General features: G+C 32.3%; 1 protein-coding gene across 1 annotated transcript in view; it reads left to right on the top strand.

Moving 5' to 3' along the window:
* Positions 1 to 11,971, top strand: part of LOC118179942 (sperm-associated antigen 7 homolog) — a 42,818-nt gene extending 30,847 nt beyond the window's left edge. The window contains exons 5-7 of the mRNA XM_035349101.2: positions 81 to 170; positions 5,464 to 5,620; positions 11,593 to 11,971. Coding sequence (XP_035204992.1) covers positions 81 to 170; positions 5,464 to 5,620; positions 11,593 to 11,720 — 375 coding nt within the window. The 3' untranslated portion in view covers positions 11,721 to 11,971. The remainder of the gene's footprint in view (positions 1 to 80; positions 171 to 5,463; positions 5,621 to 11,592) is intronic.
* The last annotated feature ends 5,436 nt before the right edge of the window (positions 11,972 to 17,407 follow it).

Genomic DNA, 17,407 nt, shown 5'->3' with positions numbered 1-17,407 from the left:
ATTTTTTTATTAAACTTCTAGCTTTTTTATATAAAATATGTTTGAAATTATTTTTGATGCTACTATTTAAATTATTGCAGGAATTTGCACCTTCTGATGAAGAATTAGTTGCATATAGAAATGGAGAGGACTGGGATCCTGTCAAAGCTAAATCATTAGCCTTGCAAAAGGTATTTAACATTGAAATACTATGCATTTGCATTTCTTACATGATAGGTAAATCTATTATGTGATTATAAATTGCTTTCAAAAAACGTGTATAGTATAGAGCTACTCGAAGTATAAACCTCTAGATCAGGGATTCGTAGCCTTTTTCTGCATTGATCCCTTTCAAAAGAATGGTTTTCTTCATCAACTCTTTTTATTTTGTCTATAATATAGAGCATACAACATAATCATAATACAAATAATTGCACATAAGTAACTTGACCTTTTCATGTGGACCATAGAGACTAGTTTTTTGTGTATTGAAACCATTAATCGACTATTCAGTCACCCAAGAGCAGAAACAAATCGACGAAGTCTAGGAATTCCTCCTTTCCATTAAATTAAAAATTTTAAATCTCCATAAGTATTGTACTAAATTTGAGCTTTACAAACACTTGGGAAACATATCTCCCAGGCACCAGGAAAAGGTTAAAGATAATAATTAAGAATATGAACAAGAGTTTTGAAAAAAAGATAGTTTTTTAGATTTATGTTTTAATTATTATTTTTAATTGCATAAATATAAACAAGTTTTCAGAAATAAAATCGCAGATTCTAATTGTACCAAAGTTCAATTTTTTTGCAATTTCAAGTGGTGGCTGTGCTTGATGTACTGAAGGTAATTTTTTTTTAATATTTGGCATAAAATTGCTTAATTTGATTCTTAAGTTGCCTCATTCAAAAATTTCTGACTGAAGCCTACTCCGCTAGGTAAGAAGAGGGAAAAGTCAATAATGTTGGTTCAATGACAATTTTAATTTGGGGATATTTCTCTCAGATGACTTTAAACTTAGCATACCCTTATATTTTGAATAAGGCTCATGCTTGAACAGTCTCCTTCAGTGCAGTCAACTCTTTATGTATCATAATATCACCATCAGATTGCAGTTCTATAAGCCACAAATTTTCAGTTTCAGAGTGAACATTCAAATCTTCTTCAATGTTTTGTAAGTGGCTTGTACGTAACTATATATCTTCTGAGGAAATTCGATCCTTTTCGGAAAACGAACAACCACATTAAGTTATCAAACTATTGGAATTCTTTTCAATCTATTGTGGATATAAACAAGTTAATTTTAGAACAAAAAGCGAAAGATAATCATTCTAGCTTCAATGAAATTGATGTCTCTTTTCTGCAGTTTGTATATCATCAAACATTGAATACATATTAGCCCAGTAGATTTTTTTCTTTAACTAAATGTGTCACCGTAGGGTTTGTCAACTTCAAGAAAAAATACCATCACATTATTGACATTGTGTATAAACTGCTGCAAACAGTTCTCCTTAGAGATCCAATGTACCACAGTGTAGCTAGCATAAAGCATTACCTTCGGCGTACCTTAGCATACCTTCAGCACAACATGAAAAAGCAAATTTGATGGTATGTATCGCTTTGAAATAATATGAAGCTTTACTTGAAAATTTTTCATAATGAAATGTTGCCTGCACAAAAGACAATGAACAGACCAAATTTAGGGATGTTCCTTTTGAGTCATATTAAAAAGGCTCTGATATTTTCCGATCATTACTGATACACCATATCAAAAAGCTGCAGTAATGTTGGACTGAGAAATGTCATACTGCTGTAAAATGTTTCACCACAATGAAATATGTCTATTCTTCTTGTGTATGTTTCAAGAGGCTTTGTGCGAAAAAGACTCCTCTGTAATTTTTTTTTCCTTTAGCATCAATATGATAACACTCTTTAAAATCTAAAATAAATCTTTAAAACCGTGTTGTTTCTAAAAGTTGATTCATTTAGCTGTATGGCAAATTTATTAACCCTTAATTCAGAAATCAGTATTTGTACGGTAGTTTCAGCCATTTCATCTATTTAACATTGAACTGAATTGTTACTGAGAGTCAAACTTTGCAAAATCGGATCCAGATTCATTTTTATAACTGTAGTTATTACTTCTTGAACTATTGGTAATAATAAATTTTTACCAACTGTACTCGGTTATCCTTCTTTTGCAGTTAATTAGGAAATGTTATATGAAGCTTCAAGTCTTGCATAATTCTTAGGTGTTGATGATATAAAAAATGATTTAATTCCCGTCTGAGCACATTGAAAATTTATCTTTGAGGTAAAGTGCTCCAAGTTGACTTATTTTTATCTGCATGCATTCTTATTAAATGTTTTTTCATTTTTGGTGGTTTCATTGTATTGTTGTGTAAAGAGTTCTTTCAAATGAGATATAAAGATAATGTTGAATTTTCCAGGCATGGAATAAAGCCAAGCATTAAATATTCTTTAAAATATTTTCAGTATTTTGTTTTTTCATGTGGCATCGGTAATTTATGAGAACCCATAAATTTCAGTGTTGAATCTTGATTCCATTTAATTTAAAATGGTGTGAAATTTCATACGGCAAAGCCAAGAGCTACAGATATATTGTGAATATGATTATATCACTATTCTAGAGGGATTGCTGATAACCCTTCTACTCTGTACTTTTGTTTTCTTCAGCAGCAGTTTTCACAACAGATGTGTCAGCCCTTTAAGCGTAACTTCTGTTAACAAGTTTCAACAGGTGGCATAGTTGAAAGAATAGGTACAGGTTTTGCCATGTTTCATTAATTTTGTATTCTTTGTCCCCCTTTTTTTTTAATTATTGTCCTTTCTTATATTCCTGAGTTTTACTTTTTTATACTGCATTCATTGCTTAAAATAATTATATGTTTTAAAGAAACATTGATTTTTAAAATATGTTAAATAATTTTGCATGGGACATAAATATATAGGACTCTTTATTTCAAAGCGGATTGTAAAAAGGATTTTTTTTTGCAAGTACATATGTATCTCGCATAACTCAAAACATCGAAACTTACCCATAGAACATTGAAATTTTGTATATGAGACTTCTGTAACATCTACTCAATCATCTCCCTTTTTTATTGCAATTTGCAATACCAAAATTATATTATATATCTGTAAATTGTTTTTATTATCTATATATTCTGTTACAATAGGTTTTTTATACTTTCCAAGATAGTATAATATTTTTCTAGTAAAAAATTTATTTTGTAAAATTATATGTATTAATTCTCGAAACCTGTACCCAGTCTTTATTTTCACAATTGTTGGTCACAGAATGCTTCCAGTTGGGTGAAAATATTAATATTGTAGCACTTTAAAATTAATAATAATAATTTTGGGCAAATAATGAAATCTAACTTTTAATGTGGTCACTTATATTTGCGAAAATTTTAGACTCACTTTGAAAAATAAAAAAAGTTTGACCTCCATATGTAAAAATTGACCAGGATATTTAATTTCAAAATTTGCAATTTTTAAAGTTATTTTCAACTTACCTTGAGGGATCAGTTAATTAAGTTAGAATAATTTTAGGAAATAAGTTTGAATAAAGTGCAGTAAAAAATTGTATAATTTAATAGCCGTACAAGGACGTTTACTATTTTAGGCAGTTAGCTGCTTGCATTGCTAGTTTCATATAAAAAAAAAAAACGTTAATTGAACTTATGTACAAGTTGTTATAATGTACAAACTTTAACCTGTCATTATAATAGTATAATTTAATTAATGAATTAAATAATAGTACCATAAATTCATGTTGTACAAATACAAATACAAATACCAGTATCTGTTACAAAGGTATATCTTGTAGGCTTTTAAATAGTTTGCCATCATTAAGCAACTAGTTTGAGAAAGAATATGATAATAATACAAGTAAAATGTTTTATGTTATGTAAAATTTTACTGAAGTTCATTTTTCATCTGCATATTTAAGGTTATTTTACGTATGCATTCACTGCCTACTTTCAAACTTCACTAACTTGAATAACTGCTCTAGCATACTCAGGTTTTGTAATCAACAAAATCCTAAATCTGAGGCTACAGCCTAGCCAATACTATTTGGATAAACTCTGCATGGGATTTTTTTTTCTCATTCAGTTGTTACTTAACTTGTATTTTCCTCAATATAAACTCAGTTAACTCTTCAATCTTCATTTAGTATCTACTAAAAAGTTTCATTTCTAGTTTTGCTTTATCTTTCATCATAGGGAATGCTTTCACAAGAGTGGTTTTAAACATTTCAAACTTGTAACTCTCATTGCCTGGTTCACCCAACAAAAATTTACCGATGTCTTTGTACCAGCTCATTGTCTGTCGTCAAAGCACAGTGGTTGCTGTGGTGACCTGTAATTCTGCACCTGGAGAAAGTAGAAAGTATGTTTTTAACTGTTCTGAAAAAGGTGATTAGATTTCTTGGTGCCGGTAGAACATACGGTCTGGGGGGGCCACATTATATGCTATTTTTTCATGCAACATGATCCGTAATTTGTGTGAGCAGCACTTCACTAATCTGGTAATACTGCTTTGTCCTATAACCCTAACAAATGTGAAGAGAGTTATCACTGTATCTGAGAAATAACAAAGTCTTAACAATGTTATAAGAACCTTTTTATTTAAACAGAACTTGAAATATAAGGGCATGCTGTTGTGCTACAATAACTGCAGCTCGTGGTGATGCAAACAGTTGAACAATCAAATTTAAGTTAAACATTGAAGTAGTCAAAGACTATGCAATTAAATATTATTACTAGAAGCTGGCTCAATAACTTTACCAATACATCAGATTTAAAGTATTGGCAGTGTGAAAATGCAAAGCTGAAAAATTACAACTGTTAGAACTGGCAGAAGTAACTACATAGTATGTACATGATGCCAGAAACACTCTGTGTCTCAAATCCCAAAACTTCAGTTTAAATGCTCACAATTAATTTGCGTTCTGGTGAGGAATATGGAAAGGGGAAGTTATAGTAAAGACTGAAATTCCAGCTGATTTAATTAATATAAAGATATCCCACATTTTATTCGTATGTGAGATTAGCGTTTCTTGATTTTGATTTTAGTGTTATTAAAAATCAGTCTAAAATCTAGGCTGTTCAGTTTCCCATTGCTGAACTTTAAATGTGAATACTTTTGTAAAAAATAAAAGTTTTTATATTCATACAATCCTTTTTTGTAACCCTTTTTATTTTACTTAATTATTTTATCCTTTTTTATTTTGCGATTTTTATGCAATCTTGCATTTAAAATAGTTGTAACTCTACAATGAAATATCTTGTGTGTGAAACATTATCATACTATTTTGATTTCATATTTATCAAATGAGTAAAATTAAATTTCTTCCTCCCTTCTTTTCTTTTTATAGGAGGCGAGCTTAAATTTTGTTTATTACGAAGTTTCTTTCTTGTGTGTTTTTCAAAATATGCTTTTAAATTTTTTAGGAGCAAGAGAGAATTAATGAGCTTGAACAAAGTAAGAAAAGAAAACATGAAGTTTTACCAAATAATAACTACACAGTTAAATATGAAAAATTACTTGGACGTGATGCAGGAAAGGCTGCAGCACGAGTAGCTACACCAAATAAGCAGTTTGGCTTCGGTAAGTCTGGTTTCATTATATTCCTTGTAGAAATTTTACTGTCTATCAATAAGTTTATCATATGGTAAAATTTGAAAATGTAGAAAGAAAAAATTACAAATTGCCATTTGCTTCTGCTATTTCACTTTTATTAACAAAATAATGAATTCAGTCTTATACTATGCAGTTTTCTTGCCAAATTCTTCATTTAACTAAAATTTGGATTTTCTGTTCTTCAACTGCATTGGTATGAAAAAATTAAGGACAAGGTGAAGAAATAAACATAAAAGCAGACTAGGTCCCAGAACAGACCAAAAGATCAATTTAGAGATAGACTTGGAGGCCTGTACAGATAGGATATGCACATATATGGCATGATTTCAACAATGCTAAATTGCTACTAACATGTGATATATGGCCAGCAGGCAATTCAGGATGACTTTAACTGATATTGCATGTTTGGGAAGTTAGAAGAAGGTCAAAGTGTTACAGGTGTAGTGGAGGCATTCGTATCTCTCTGGAGAGCATTTCAAACAACAGAAACAGCTGTTTCAGAGTTCAGCAGCCGGTCGTCCATGAGCACAATGGCAGTGGACTACCAGTATATTGCCTTACTGTGCTAGATTCTTACTTCATGTTCCTTCTTGAAGTAGGAAACCAGTGCACTCCCATATAGTGGATATTCCTTAATAATGGACAATATTGTTACGAAATGTACAGACGCAGTAAGATAGCTTCTCAGCAAAGCAGTTTGAGGGTTGCCATAAAATGGCAAGGGAAGACATGGTGCCACATTTGGCGAGAAATCATCCCTTTGGCGATATGCCATGGATGGATGAAGAACCTTCTGGAGGCTCAGGTGTTATGCATACTTTTGTCAGGCACCTAGGCTGGTTAGCCGCATCCTGTGTGTAACTTGTGCAGAGAAGAGCATATCATCCCTAACATAATATGGCAGAGTCAGATGGGAGAATAATCTTGGGTGATGAGCCTCTCGCATATACAGATCAGTAGGCCAGTTCGCTGCCACTCAGATGCACAATGTCCGTAGATGAAGAACAGTTTAAGGTCTACAGAAACAGCTCAGATATCCTTTGGCTAAGGGGGAAGCTAGGTGGAAAGCTCCAATGAGGCAGCTGGAAAAGAAGTGCTTTAACTTTACTCAGGCATTGGTTGGAGGTGGGGCTAAGAACTAAGTTCAAATTTTAAGTTAATTTGACAACGTAAGTAATGACTATCGAGCAAAAGGATCGTAGAGTGTAATAAAAGGGTGGCCTGAACAGCTATTGAAGGAGATATTTTACAAAACATACCAGAAATATAGGAAATGCAGGGAATTTTGAAATTGTCAAAAATTAATGAAAGTTTTCTTCGCAAATTTGGCTGTGCATTTGCTAATCCTCAATGGGTAGTGGGTAGGATCAGATAGTAAGAGGCCTATTCTGATTAATCTGAGACATTATTATTGATTTCATTTACAATTTCATTAAACATAAGAAGTTTATCAACTGGATCAGACAATTCTTTAAGTTTAGGCAGATAATTTTTGAACACATTTATTCATTAGCCTGATGTTGTTGATTCCTAAAATATTATTGAACTCTGATATATTTTTAATAAAACATAAAAATTCTGAGCCTTGCGGCTTCTCCTGGGTGTTGTGCATTACATTATCAGATATATTCACATTTGATTGACTAGCCTTAGACATATTTAAATTTTTTAAAGCATTATTCAGATCAGTTATCTTAATATTATTAGTATTCTTAGAGGTCTCACATTGTGCAGCAGAAGCCGATTTTGGGGTATGAACATTTGAGTTATCGTTGAAAATACTCGCCTGATTTTTTAACATATCTACAAATGAAATGCCTTTTTTCACTTGTACTGTCCTTTTTTTTAGGGTTAATTCTGTTCCTTGGGAATTTCTCGCAACCCCAGTAGGAAGCCATGTGATTTTTTAAACAGTTTGCACACTTTGGTTCATCTAACCTTCCTTTGGTAGGGCAGTCCATGGTTTTCTGCTCAAGTGAGCATTTAACGCAGCATGGAGCGAAATGACAATTTTCCGAAGAATGGTGCCACTTTTGGCAGTTATAGCACTGTGGCACCTGATTCTTGGATACATATTTTTCTACCTTGACTGCAAAGAGAAGTAGATCCGTAACATGGTATATTTCCTCCGCTATATCATTCTTAATGACCTGCACTAAAAATAAAGGCATGGGAGCTTTGGTTCGTCATCTTGTTAACTGGGTAACTTTGCTGATTCCAAAACCTTTGGCAGTCAGAGCACTGGCAATATCCTCAGTTTTTGCGGTTAAGGATAAACCTCGAAAAACCACTTTAATTGGTCTTGCATAGTTTGCATTAATAATGTAGTGCTGAATTTTTTTCTCCAGAAACAAAGCTGTAAGGTATTTTTAGAAGCTCTCCATTTACTTTTCCTAAGAAGTTAGCTTCTGTCATCTGAGATAATTCTTTTAAGAAGGCCTTGTGTGTTAATTTTCTGGGGTGACCATAATAGGGGGTGGTGGCCTGAGTCTGGCTAATAATCGGCTGCTGCTGCACCGCTTGTTCGTCTGGGTTAACCCTAATATTATCAGAATTTTCATTTAAGATATTAAATCTATTTGTACTTTCAACAGTTGCAGGTATTTTTTCTAACTTTTGTTGCTTAGCAGTTTTGTTAGGTATTTTAAATCCATCAATATTAATGAGACTACTAATGATTATCCTTTTAATTTTACTCTCTTCGTTTTTTCTTTTCGGCTTAAAATTAACTAGGGACACAATGCCTGAGGAACAAGTCAAATTGCACTTGCCTCTTAAATCAGTTGCTTCAGCCTGGAGGGTTTGAAGATTCTTCATCATAATATACGTACTAGCGTTAGGATCCGCCACTGAACATAGTCGTCGGTTTACCTTAATCGCCATTTTAAGTCCATCAATTTCTTTTTCCACTTACGATAATTTTTTGCGGTAATAATCCATATGCACGTCGTCGATTTGAGTTTGCGGAATAAACCCAATGCATCTCTCACTTGTAGAAGGCATCTCTGGTGTGATGCCAACGTCCATCCATGGGACATTTTCGGCTAACGTACTCGTCTCTGGCAGAGCGCTCATAGTGCGCAACCTACTTGTGTGAGGATCAAGGACCCTGCTTTCTTGATTGTGGGTCTCGGGGTGCGCAAACTTCTGGAACGAATTCTTACCGGTTTAGCCCAGAATGTTCTCGAACACAAGTCGAAAGCTATATAATCCCTGCTGGTCCGCAGTCAATTAGTGTGAGTGTCGAGCCAGTTAGTCCGGGTGGAGTCGAGTTGCCAGTCGGTCAGCGAATGCCGAGTGGGTCGCTGAGTGCACCGAAAGAATCTCCTAGTATATTGTATTGTAATTAGTGCACCGTCGAGAAAGTGTGTTGAGCTCCGGGAACGACTGAATTGAAGAGTCGGGAGCTGTGCTCTGTGTGTCGTCGAGTGCATTGCAAGTTGTGACGTGGAGAATCTCCAGAGTACGTGGAGCTCCGAGAACGATCGAGCAAAATCGGGAGCTGTACTCTGGTGCTTTGCAGTGAAGCTGTCTCCATTGTTATTGCCTGACAGTGTGAAGGCTGTGTGTGTTGCTGATTGTGTCAGTATGTGTATAGTAGATCTTCGACGACTGTAAAAAGTGACTTTGGAGCTGTCCTAATTAATATTGGCTAAATAAAGTGTGCTTCGATACTTTTTCAAATGTGATCGTTATTCACTCCGAATCTAGAAACCTCATACGAACGTGAAGAAAGAAAATAACGTCAGGGAAAAAAAAAAGCAACATCCTTGGTTTCATAAAGAGATGTTTGTTTACATTGGGGTTAAGCTGATGCAGACATCTGGCTCAGCCAGCGTTGCTCCATGGTGTTGAAAAACCTGAACTCTCATGTGTAACTAAGCTACACATAGAATCAACTGTGTTAGCTTGGATAAATCTGAGTGTGAATGGCCCTTAAGTGTTCTCCAGAGGAGTGTTCAGCAAACTGCATAAGGGATTTTTATGGTCGCAAATGGTGTAAGCTGAACTTCTGTTGATAAGCATTTTGTTATATCACAGAAACTGGTGTAAGGATTTTTTTGAAATGTTCCAATTTTTCATGTCGATTTGAATTGGTGATTTATCTTGGTTGAACAAACAAAATGGTATAAAAATCAACAGCAAACGATTTTGCATATCAGCTTATATGCAAAATCATCACTGGTGTACAATTATATTCTCATGCATGCACAAATTTACTTTCTTGATTGGCTTAGATCCTGTTCCACAGACATGAACAAAGCTAATGTATTTGATGTCCCTCACGTCTATAATGGCTAAACCACCATTTGAATGTTCTCTAATGGTTGAGCTATATTTTGTATAACAAAAATTATTGTAATTTCTGTATGAAATGTTATGAATTGTAAATAAATCACTGTTATTTTCCTCATATTGGATTACTGTAAAATTTTATGGCTGATTTCAGTGCAAGCATTTGTATCTGATAAAAAGAATAATCGGATTTTCTTTACCTATGACATAGCCATCATCTTCTACAGTTGCCTTATTGTGTTTTAGAAAATTGTGAGTTTTTGACAGCTCTAGAATCAGACTTCTAGTCATTCATCTAGAAGAAAATCTAAGATGTGTAGAAATTATACCGATTCCTGGAGAATTTTCTAATTCAATTTAGTTTTTGCATGACCACTTGGGCAATATATAATTAATACTGTGATGGTAAATGATGATGCTATTTTGGGTGAATTCCTCACAGCACATGTTTACTTGATGGGAGAGGCTTGGAGAAATTGATTCAGCTCAATCTCATTAAACAGAGAGCAGCATCTTCAGCAGCAGCAGAGGTAGCTATTGTTATGGCTTCTCTAACTTCACCCACGTTTTTCATTTGTGTGCGTTTCATTTTCTGTAATAGTAAAAATGCAATAAAGGGCTAACACAGCATAGGATTGATAAGGCAGCTCAAAAACTGTTTCGACTCTTTGGTAGTGTCAGTTCTATTGCAGGTATCCTAAAAAATAATAATTTAATCAAATTCTTTTCCTCATGATTATGTGCTGTTGCTAATTATAATTCTTGGCTACATTGTATACCAGTATCACTGGTATATCAATGTTGATTGTACACCAGTGACGACTCTGTGAAGGTGGCAAATATCAAAATTTCTGTTTTATGGTGGTAACTAGTGTTTTATGTAAGCCAGCATTATATGTATTGTCAATCTTATGAATGTAAACCATTACAACTTGTTCTAAAACTACCTCTTTTTGTAGTGTCAAGCATTAAAATTGCTATTTTAATGCTTGACACTACAAAAAAGAGAAATATGGAAATATAGTCTATTCTTTCCCATCAAACAATGTGAAGCTTGGAAGTGAATATAAGCAGTAAATGCTGATAATTGGTCAGTTTTTGAAACTCTCGGCAATTTTCTCAGCTGTAATTCATGATTTATTAAAGTCCATGGTTCTGTCAGTTTTGATAGAATGCTGTCCAAAGTGGTGTTTTACCATCTAAATTAAAATTGATAAAAATGCTGAATTAATTTTTTACCTATACCGAGAGCAGAATATTCTGCATATAAGCTTGAAATTCTTGAGTTTGATAAATTCCTTTTGTTCACAAATCAATTTAATTGGACAGTGTTTTCTTCTAAAATGAATCGTCATGTTTTTACTTATCCATCTGTACACCACATAGCCATAAAATATACATGAGTACTGCGCTATGATTATGTTTTGCATTACTTGATAAAATTAAGCATGAAATTTTAGAACTCTTCAATAATAATTTTGGCATTTAATTGCATTTTTAAGTGTATTAATTTTATAATAAATTAATTTATTATAAATTAATATATTAATTTATTTTATAAATAATTTAAAAGTCTAGAACTGAGAGGATAATAAAGATAAGTAAAAGATATGAAAATATTATCCTAATTATTGCATTTTTAGTCCCTAGTGAACAGAAAAAAGATCAAAGGTCTATTGAACAGACTCTAGCTGACATACGTGCAAAGAAAAAGCTGAAGAGAAATGATGAATCAAGTGAACCATCAGGTGATACCAAAGAACAGTCTTAGAATTTAAATAAAAAAATAATGAAGAAAATAAGTGGTTTTATTTATTAACTTTCTTCTCTACAAGATTTTACATGATTTACCTCAGCTTTACTTAATTTTAAGTACGCAGTGCAGCAAATCTATATTTCTTCACAGAGTTGTACCTGAATGGAATGTCTTATTCAAAATGTTATTGAGATATGGACTCAAACTATTTTTGGACTTAGGATTATTACTGCAATAATAAAATTTATGATTTTTGTAAAATGTTATTAAGAGTTCATTTCTAGTATGTTTGTTCTGTTTTCTAAATGGAATCTCAAACTGTTTATTTTAAACATCTCAAATATGAACACTTTTACAATGTTTTTGTTTTACAGAGTATAATAATTTAACAATATTGCATTGCATATTTGCAGAAAGTTAATCAAGAAATTTTGCAATTATCAAAGTAATACAAGAACTTTCCAGCTGGTCGAGTAAAGCAATTTAAATCAGTTTAGGCATTAATATTCTTCAGTTGTTGACTATCAGTAGGTCCTGTAAAGTTTATTGGGGCAACTAAAAAATTTCAGTCTAGCATATAAGTACTAATAAAAATTATTATAATAAATAATTCAGTTATTATTTTGTAAAAGAAACATGAAAAATATTAAAACTCATAAATATTTATTTTATAAACAATCCATTAGCTTATAATAAATAATTCAGTTATTATTTTGTAAAAGAAATGTGAAAAATATTAAAACTCATAAATATTTATTTTATAAACAATCGATTAGCTTATAATAAAAGATTGAATTTTTAATGAGAAACTTGAGTTTGTCATTCCATACAATAAAATTAAATTTGTAAGGGAACTGAAGACCAATACACACATGAAAAGCATAATTTGCATAAATAAGTGAATAGAAAATGATAGAGACTACCTTTGCTGCTGTTTCTGAATGATCAACATATAAAGAATGCTAGTTCACTGTATTTAATTTAAAGAGTGTGCAGCAAACTCACCACATGTTTAGCTACTGTCACTTTCTATGGCTGCTCTCAGAGCCTAATCGTCCAGCGCTTGTGCCCAACTGCTGCGTGGTGCATCACTGGGAGACATATCTCCCAACCTGAACTTCTGGAACTATTGCCTAGCAGTTCCCAAAGGCCTGCAATGATTTTGCTGCTGATAGGCCCACTTTAAAATCATACAAGAAACAAATCTGAACGTCTCTGATGCATCCCATTTCATTCAGTCGCTGTGTCGCGAGGTTTGGCGACTATTTTTATGTTGGGGTTCACTCTTCCAATGTCATATCAGAAATGGCAAGAACTTTTTTGGTTACTTTGTATATATGTAAAAGTTTGAGTCAAATTGTATTAGCTAAACTTATCAATGAGTGTTAACTTGTTCATTGATAAAAATTAATAAAATAACAATCATTTGCAATAAAAACAAATATTTTAAGAAAATATCTATTACTGCAACTGGAAAAAAAAAAATCTTTGGGAAAATAAAATTATTTCTACAGAATTTACTAAACTAAAAATTGCACATTTGTCCTTAGAAATTGAATCATTCAACCAAATCTTTTGCAGAAGTTCCTAAATCTGATTTCATTATTAGTTTACTTGAGGCTGTCAAATTTCTTCACATCAAAAGCTACATATATCTACCCTTTTCCAAGCATTGGCCATCTATCTGAATTGCAATCTTCCATAGACTTGCTAATCAATTTAATCCAGTAGATCAAAAGTGAAACTACATAATTAATATAATATATGGCTGGCAACCTTGAAATATGAAAATTCAGAAGGTTCTCATTTTTCACTGTCATCCTACACCTGCTCAATCCGGTTCAAGTTGAATGAGTAAAGGTTGCCAATCCATTCGAGTGATATCGTCTGTTTGCAAGTATTCTGATACCATGAGAGGCCGAGCATTGTCATCCATTAGCAAAAATTCTGGGCCAACAGCATCTCTGAACAATCTAACTGGGGTTTCCAATATCTCGTCCTGATATCTCTGAGTGGTCATAGAACATCTTTGAACGATATGCAACTCTTTGCAGACATCTGTCATGATTTTTCCCTAAACCATTAAACCACAGTTGCAGAAACAGGATATTCCATGGACAAGGGAAGGCAAGTTGTATGTTCTTGCTTCCCTCCAGCTCAAAACACGCCTAGAATCGCTGTTCAGACTATATCTGGACTTGTCAATAAAAAATACTCGATCTCTCTCGTCTTGGTTCTAGTGAACATGACAATGGCATGAGTTTAAATGGGCTGTTGGAATGAGTGGAACACAAATAATTGGTTTTTCTCACACATAGTCTCATCTGTTTAAGTTTTCTTGCAGCAGTAGAATGGCTAATTCGACTTCCTGTGCCAACCTGAAGATCTAAAACCAAATCCTTTTTTAGTTGCTTTGTGGTTTCTCGACCCGGCATAGACAAAAAATGGTTTTTTGATGCAGTTGTTGCTCTAGGTTGTCCTTGACCTGTCAAATGATCCAGTACTCAAAAGTGGCTCCAAACTCTTCACATGACACTTTGAAGGGATATTCAAATATTAGGCAACCTCCATTTGTGTTTGACTTCCCTAGATTCTATCAATTATTTGCCACTTTGACCTTCACTTAAATGGAGCCTTTGAGCCATAACTACTGAATACTTGATTATTCGCAGAAACCACATTCACTTTAAACCAGCAGTTCTCAACCTTTCGACTAGTGTCTACCATTTAAACAAAAATTTAAAAACTTCAATACTACCACCACATTTTTACGATTATTTTTCCATTCCTCAATATAAATATTTAAAAAAATATTTTGCCATTTGTACAACCTATTGGCTATTGATATTAAATATGCACACATAAAAATATTAGATTAAAAATTGGTTACCATTTTAATTATGAAAACTAAAGTTATAATGCTTTGATTCTAAAACTTAGTGTGAAATTTGGGCCTGTTTAAAAGAGATCAATTTCTTTATGTCTGGTCCTATTTCACTTAGTTTTAACCATAAATTAGGATCCATTATTTTTGTTCTGTATTTATTTTTCAAATATAACACGGAAGAACATTCTTGTTCATATAATAGGTTGTGCGAAAAGGCAATAAAAATTTAATAGCTTTATTGAAATGCCTTTAAATTCGTTTTTTGAAGTCTTCCATTTCATCACAAGAAATTTCTATCAATTGTTCTTTTTCTTCACTAGATAAAATTTCAGGAACATTTGAACAAAATGGATTTCTAACCCAATTTTTTTTTTTTTTTCTCATCATCTTCAAGAAAATACACGTTGAAATGATTTATCAAGGAAAAACGATTTGTAACGTAGGAAGCTAATTCTTATTTTCAAATTATTTGTAGTTAGAAAACTTTCTAAAAGTGGTAAAAAAGCATAAAATATTATTAGCCCAAAGGAGCGTTAGACTCAAAGGGCTGTTTGTCTCGAAATGGCATTTTGTGTTGTTTCTTTTTCTGCATTGGTTCACTTTTCAAACTGCTGCTATCAAATATTATCACCATTATTATCATCATATATTTATTATATAATGTACAATCTGCATAAATGTTTCTCACACTATGAAAAATCAATGAGCTATCAAACTTTGAATAAATGTAGTCCTCCAACCGAACACAGGCACTTGGAATCCCAAATTTGGAATTTGTTTTATTATCCATTTCATATTTTATAAAGCTTTTATGAGTTTTTACTAAGAAACTCAATGATTTCAAAGTGAGAAATGGTAATACTGTACACAAAAAAAAAACTTTTAATCTTTAGCGCACGAGACTCTGTCTATCAGAAATTCTAAAAGATATGCTTCTTTTAAATATTTTGTGATATTGCTGTTAAATTAAATTTTATGTGGTTTACGTGTGAAGAACATGATATTTAATAAATAAAGATAACACTAACTGTTAAAAAAAGGCCCTTTTTGGCGTAATATAAAATCTGAAGGCCTTCAGATTTTTTTTTTATCAAATTCTTTAATTATTAGGTCAAGTTTTTTTTTTTTTTTTTTATCTCTAATGGTAAACAAATTAACTCCTTGTAATCCTAAATTTAATTCATTTAATTTTCCAAAAATATCACCTAAATATGCCAAACACTACAACCATACTCACTAAATAAACATTCTTGCAATTCAAATTTTGAATCACAGAGGAAAATTTGAATTTCTGATTAAGTTCAAAAAGATGATTTAGAACTTTGCCTCTGGATAACCACTTTGCTTCAGAATGTAAGAAAAGTGTTTCATGTTCAATGCCCATCTTTGGTGTAAAATCGTAAATATTTTTAAGCTCGGCTTTGAATAAAATTAAAACTTTTCACAGCTTGATTCAAAATGTTTTCAAGGATTGTTTGGACTACTAAAGCTTCATGACAAATGCAGCAGTGAGTAAATTTAGTTTCAAGTGCGACTTTCTTTATTTGAGAAATAACACCAGAATGTTTTCTTTTTAAAGCCCAAGCTCCATCACGGCATATGGTAATGCACTTATTCCAAGTAATATCATTCTCAGACATACAGTTGTCAATTACTTTGAAAATTTTATTTGCAATTGCTTTATCATGAAGGTATTCACAAAATAAATACTCTTCAGCTATTCATTTACCTTCTTCAAAACATATGTAAACTAACAATTGAGCAAAGTTTGTTATATCAGTACTTTCATCCAACTACAATGCGAAATACTGTAATAAGTGTCTATTTTATCGAATTTGCCATTTTATGAATTTGTTGACTTAATGTATTATTTGATAATAGAATATTATTAACTTCATTTGCTGCTTTTTCGTGGAATAATGTTAAAACAATATCTATCTGGTAATATAGGGTTTTCTCCAATAGTGTAAGCCTGCCTAGTCTTGGAAATTCCAAAGCTTTTACACTTAAGTAGCTAAACCTTTCATTATATGCTTATTATTTTTTAACTCCAGTAATTTCCTCTTAAAATATTCCTCAGATTCATCTTTTACAATTTTTCTTTTCGTTTCAGTATTCTTAGTGCCTGTAGATTGGCCTCTATCCATCACCTACGAATCATCACTTTTCCGCTTAGTCAGGCCTACCCATTTTTCCATTTTGAAAAATCTGGGTTTGTTTTATTATTTTTTTACAAATATATTTAAATATTTGTAAAAAAATAATAAAACGAAACCCAGATTTTTACACACGATATATTACAAGCTCTTTAAAAGCAAATGACAATGTTATCAAATCACATAGAAAAGTAAGGAATACAAAGCAACAAAAAGACAAAATACCTGCTGTTAGAGACATAAAAAAATCTACGTAATCCATGCAAAATATTATTCGAATTGAAAAGAGAGCAATACAAGACCAGAAATGGTGGCGACATAGACATGCTAATAAATCAATCAACTCTAAAAGAACTAATGAGATACTATTATCTTTTTACAGGAACTTATTTTTATTTGCTTAAATATAACATCCATTTTTATTATTCTTTTTAAAAACATCATTTATGACAAATTTTGTTATGTCTATGGCTAAAAGAATATTTGTGAAAATAAAAACGGGTTATTTTGCTAAAGTGTATAGGCAGCTATGACCTTGAACAAAGATCAGATTGCATTAATTTACGAGTGTTCGAGAAAAAACCTAAAGAGGATGTCGAGATATTTAATTTTTGAATTTAAAATACCTTGTTTCTTTGCGTACCACCTACCAGTTGAAA

Source organism: Stegodyphus dumicola, chromosome 7, assembly GCF_044657685.1.
Source record: "Stegodyphus dumicola isolate Sdum_Otavi_A_Nest chromosome 7, ASM4465768v1".
In the NCBI taxonomy this organism is placed as follows: Eukaryota; Metazoa; Arthropoda; class Arachnida; order Araneae; family Eresidae; genus Stegodyphus; species Stegodyphus dumicola.
The sequence above is the reverse complement of the archived record's forward strand: the minus strand, read 5'-3'. Positions and strand labels throughout refer to the sequence as shown.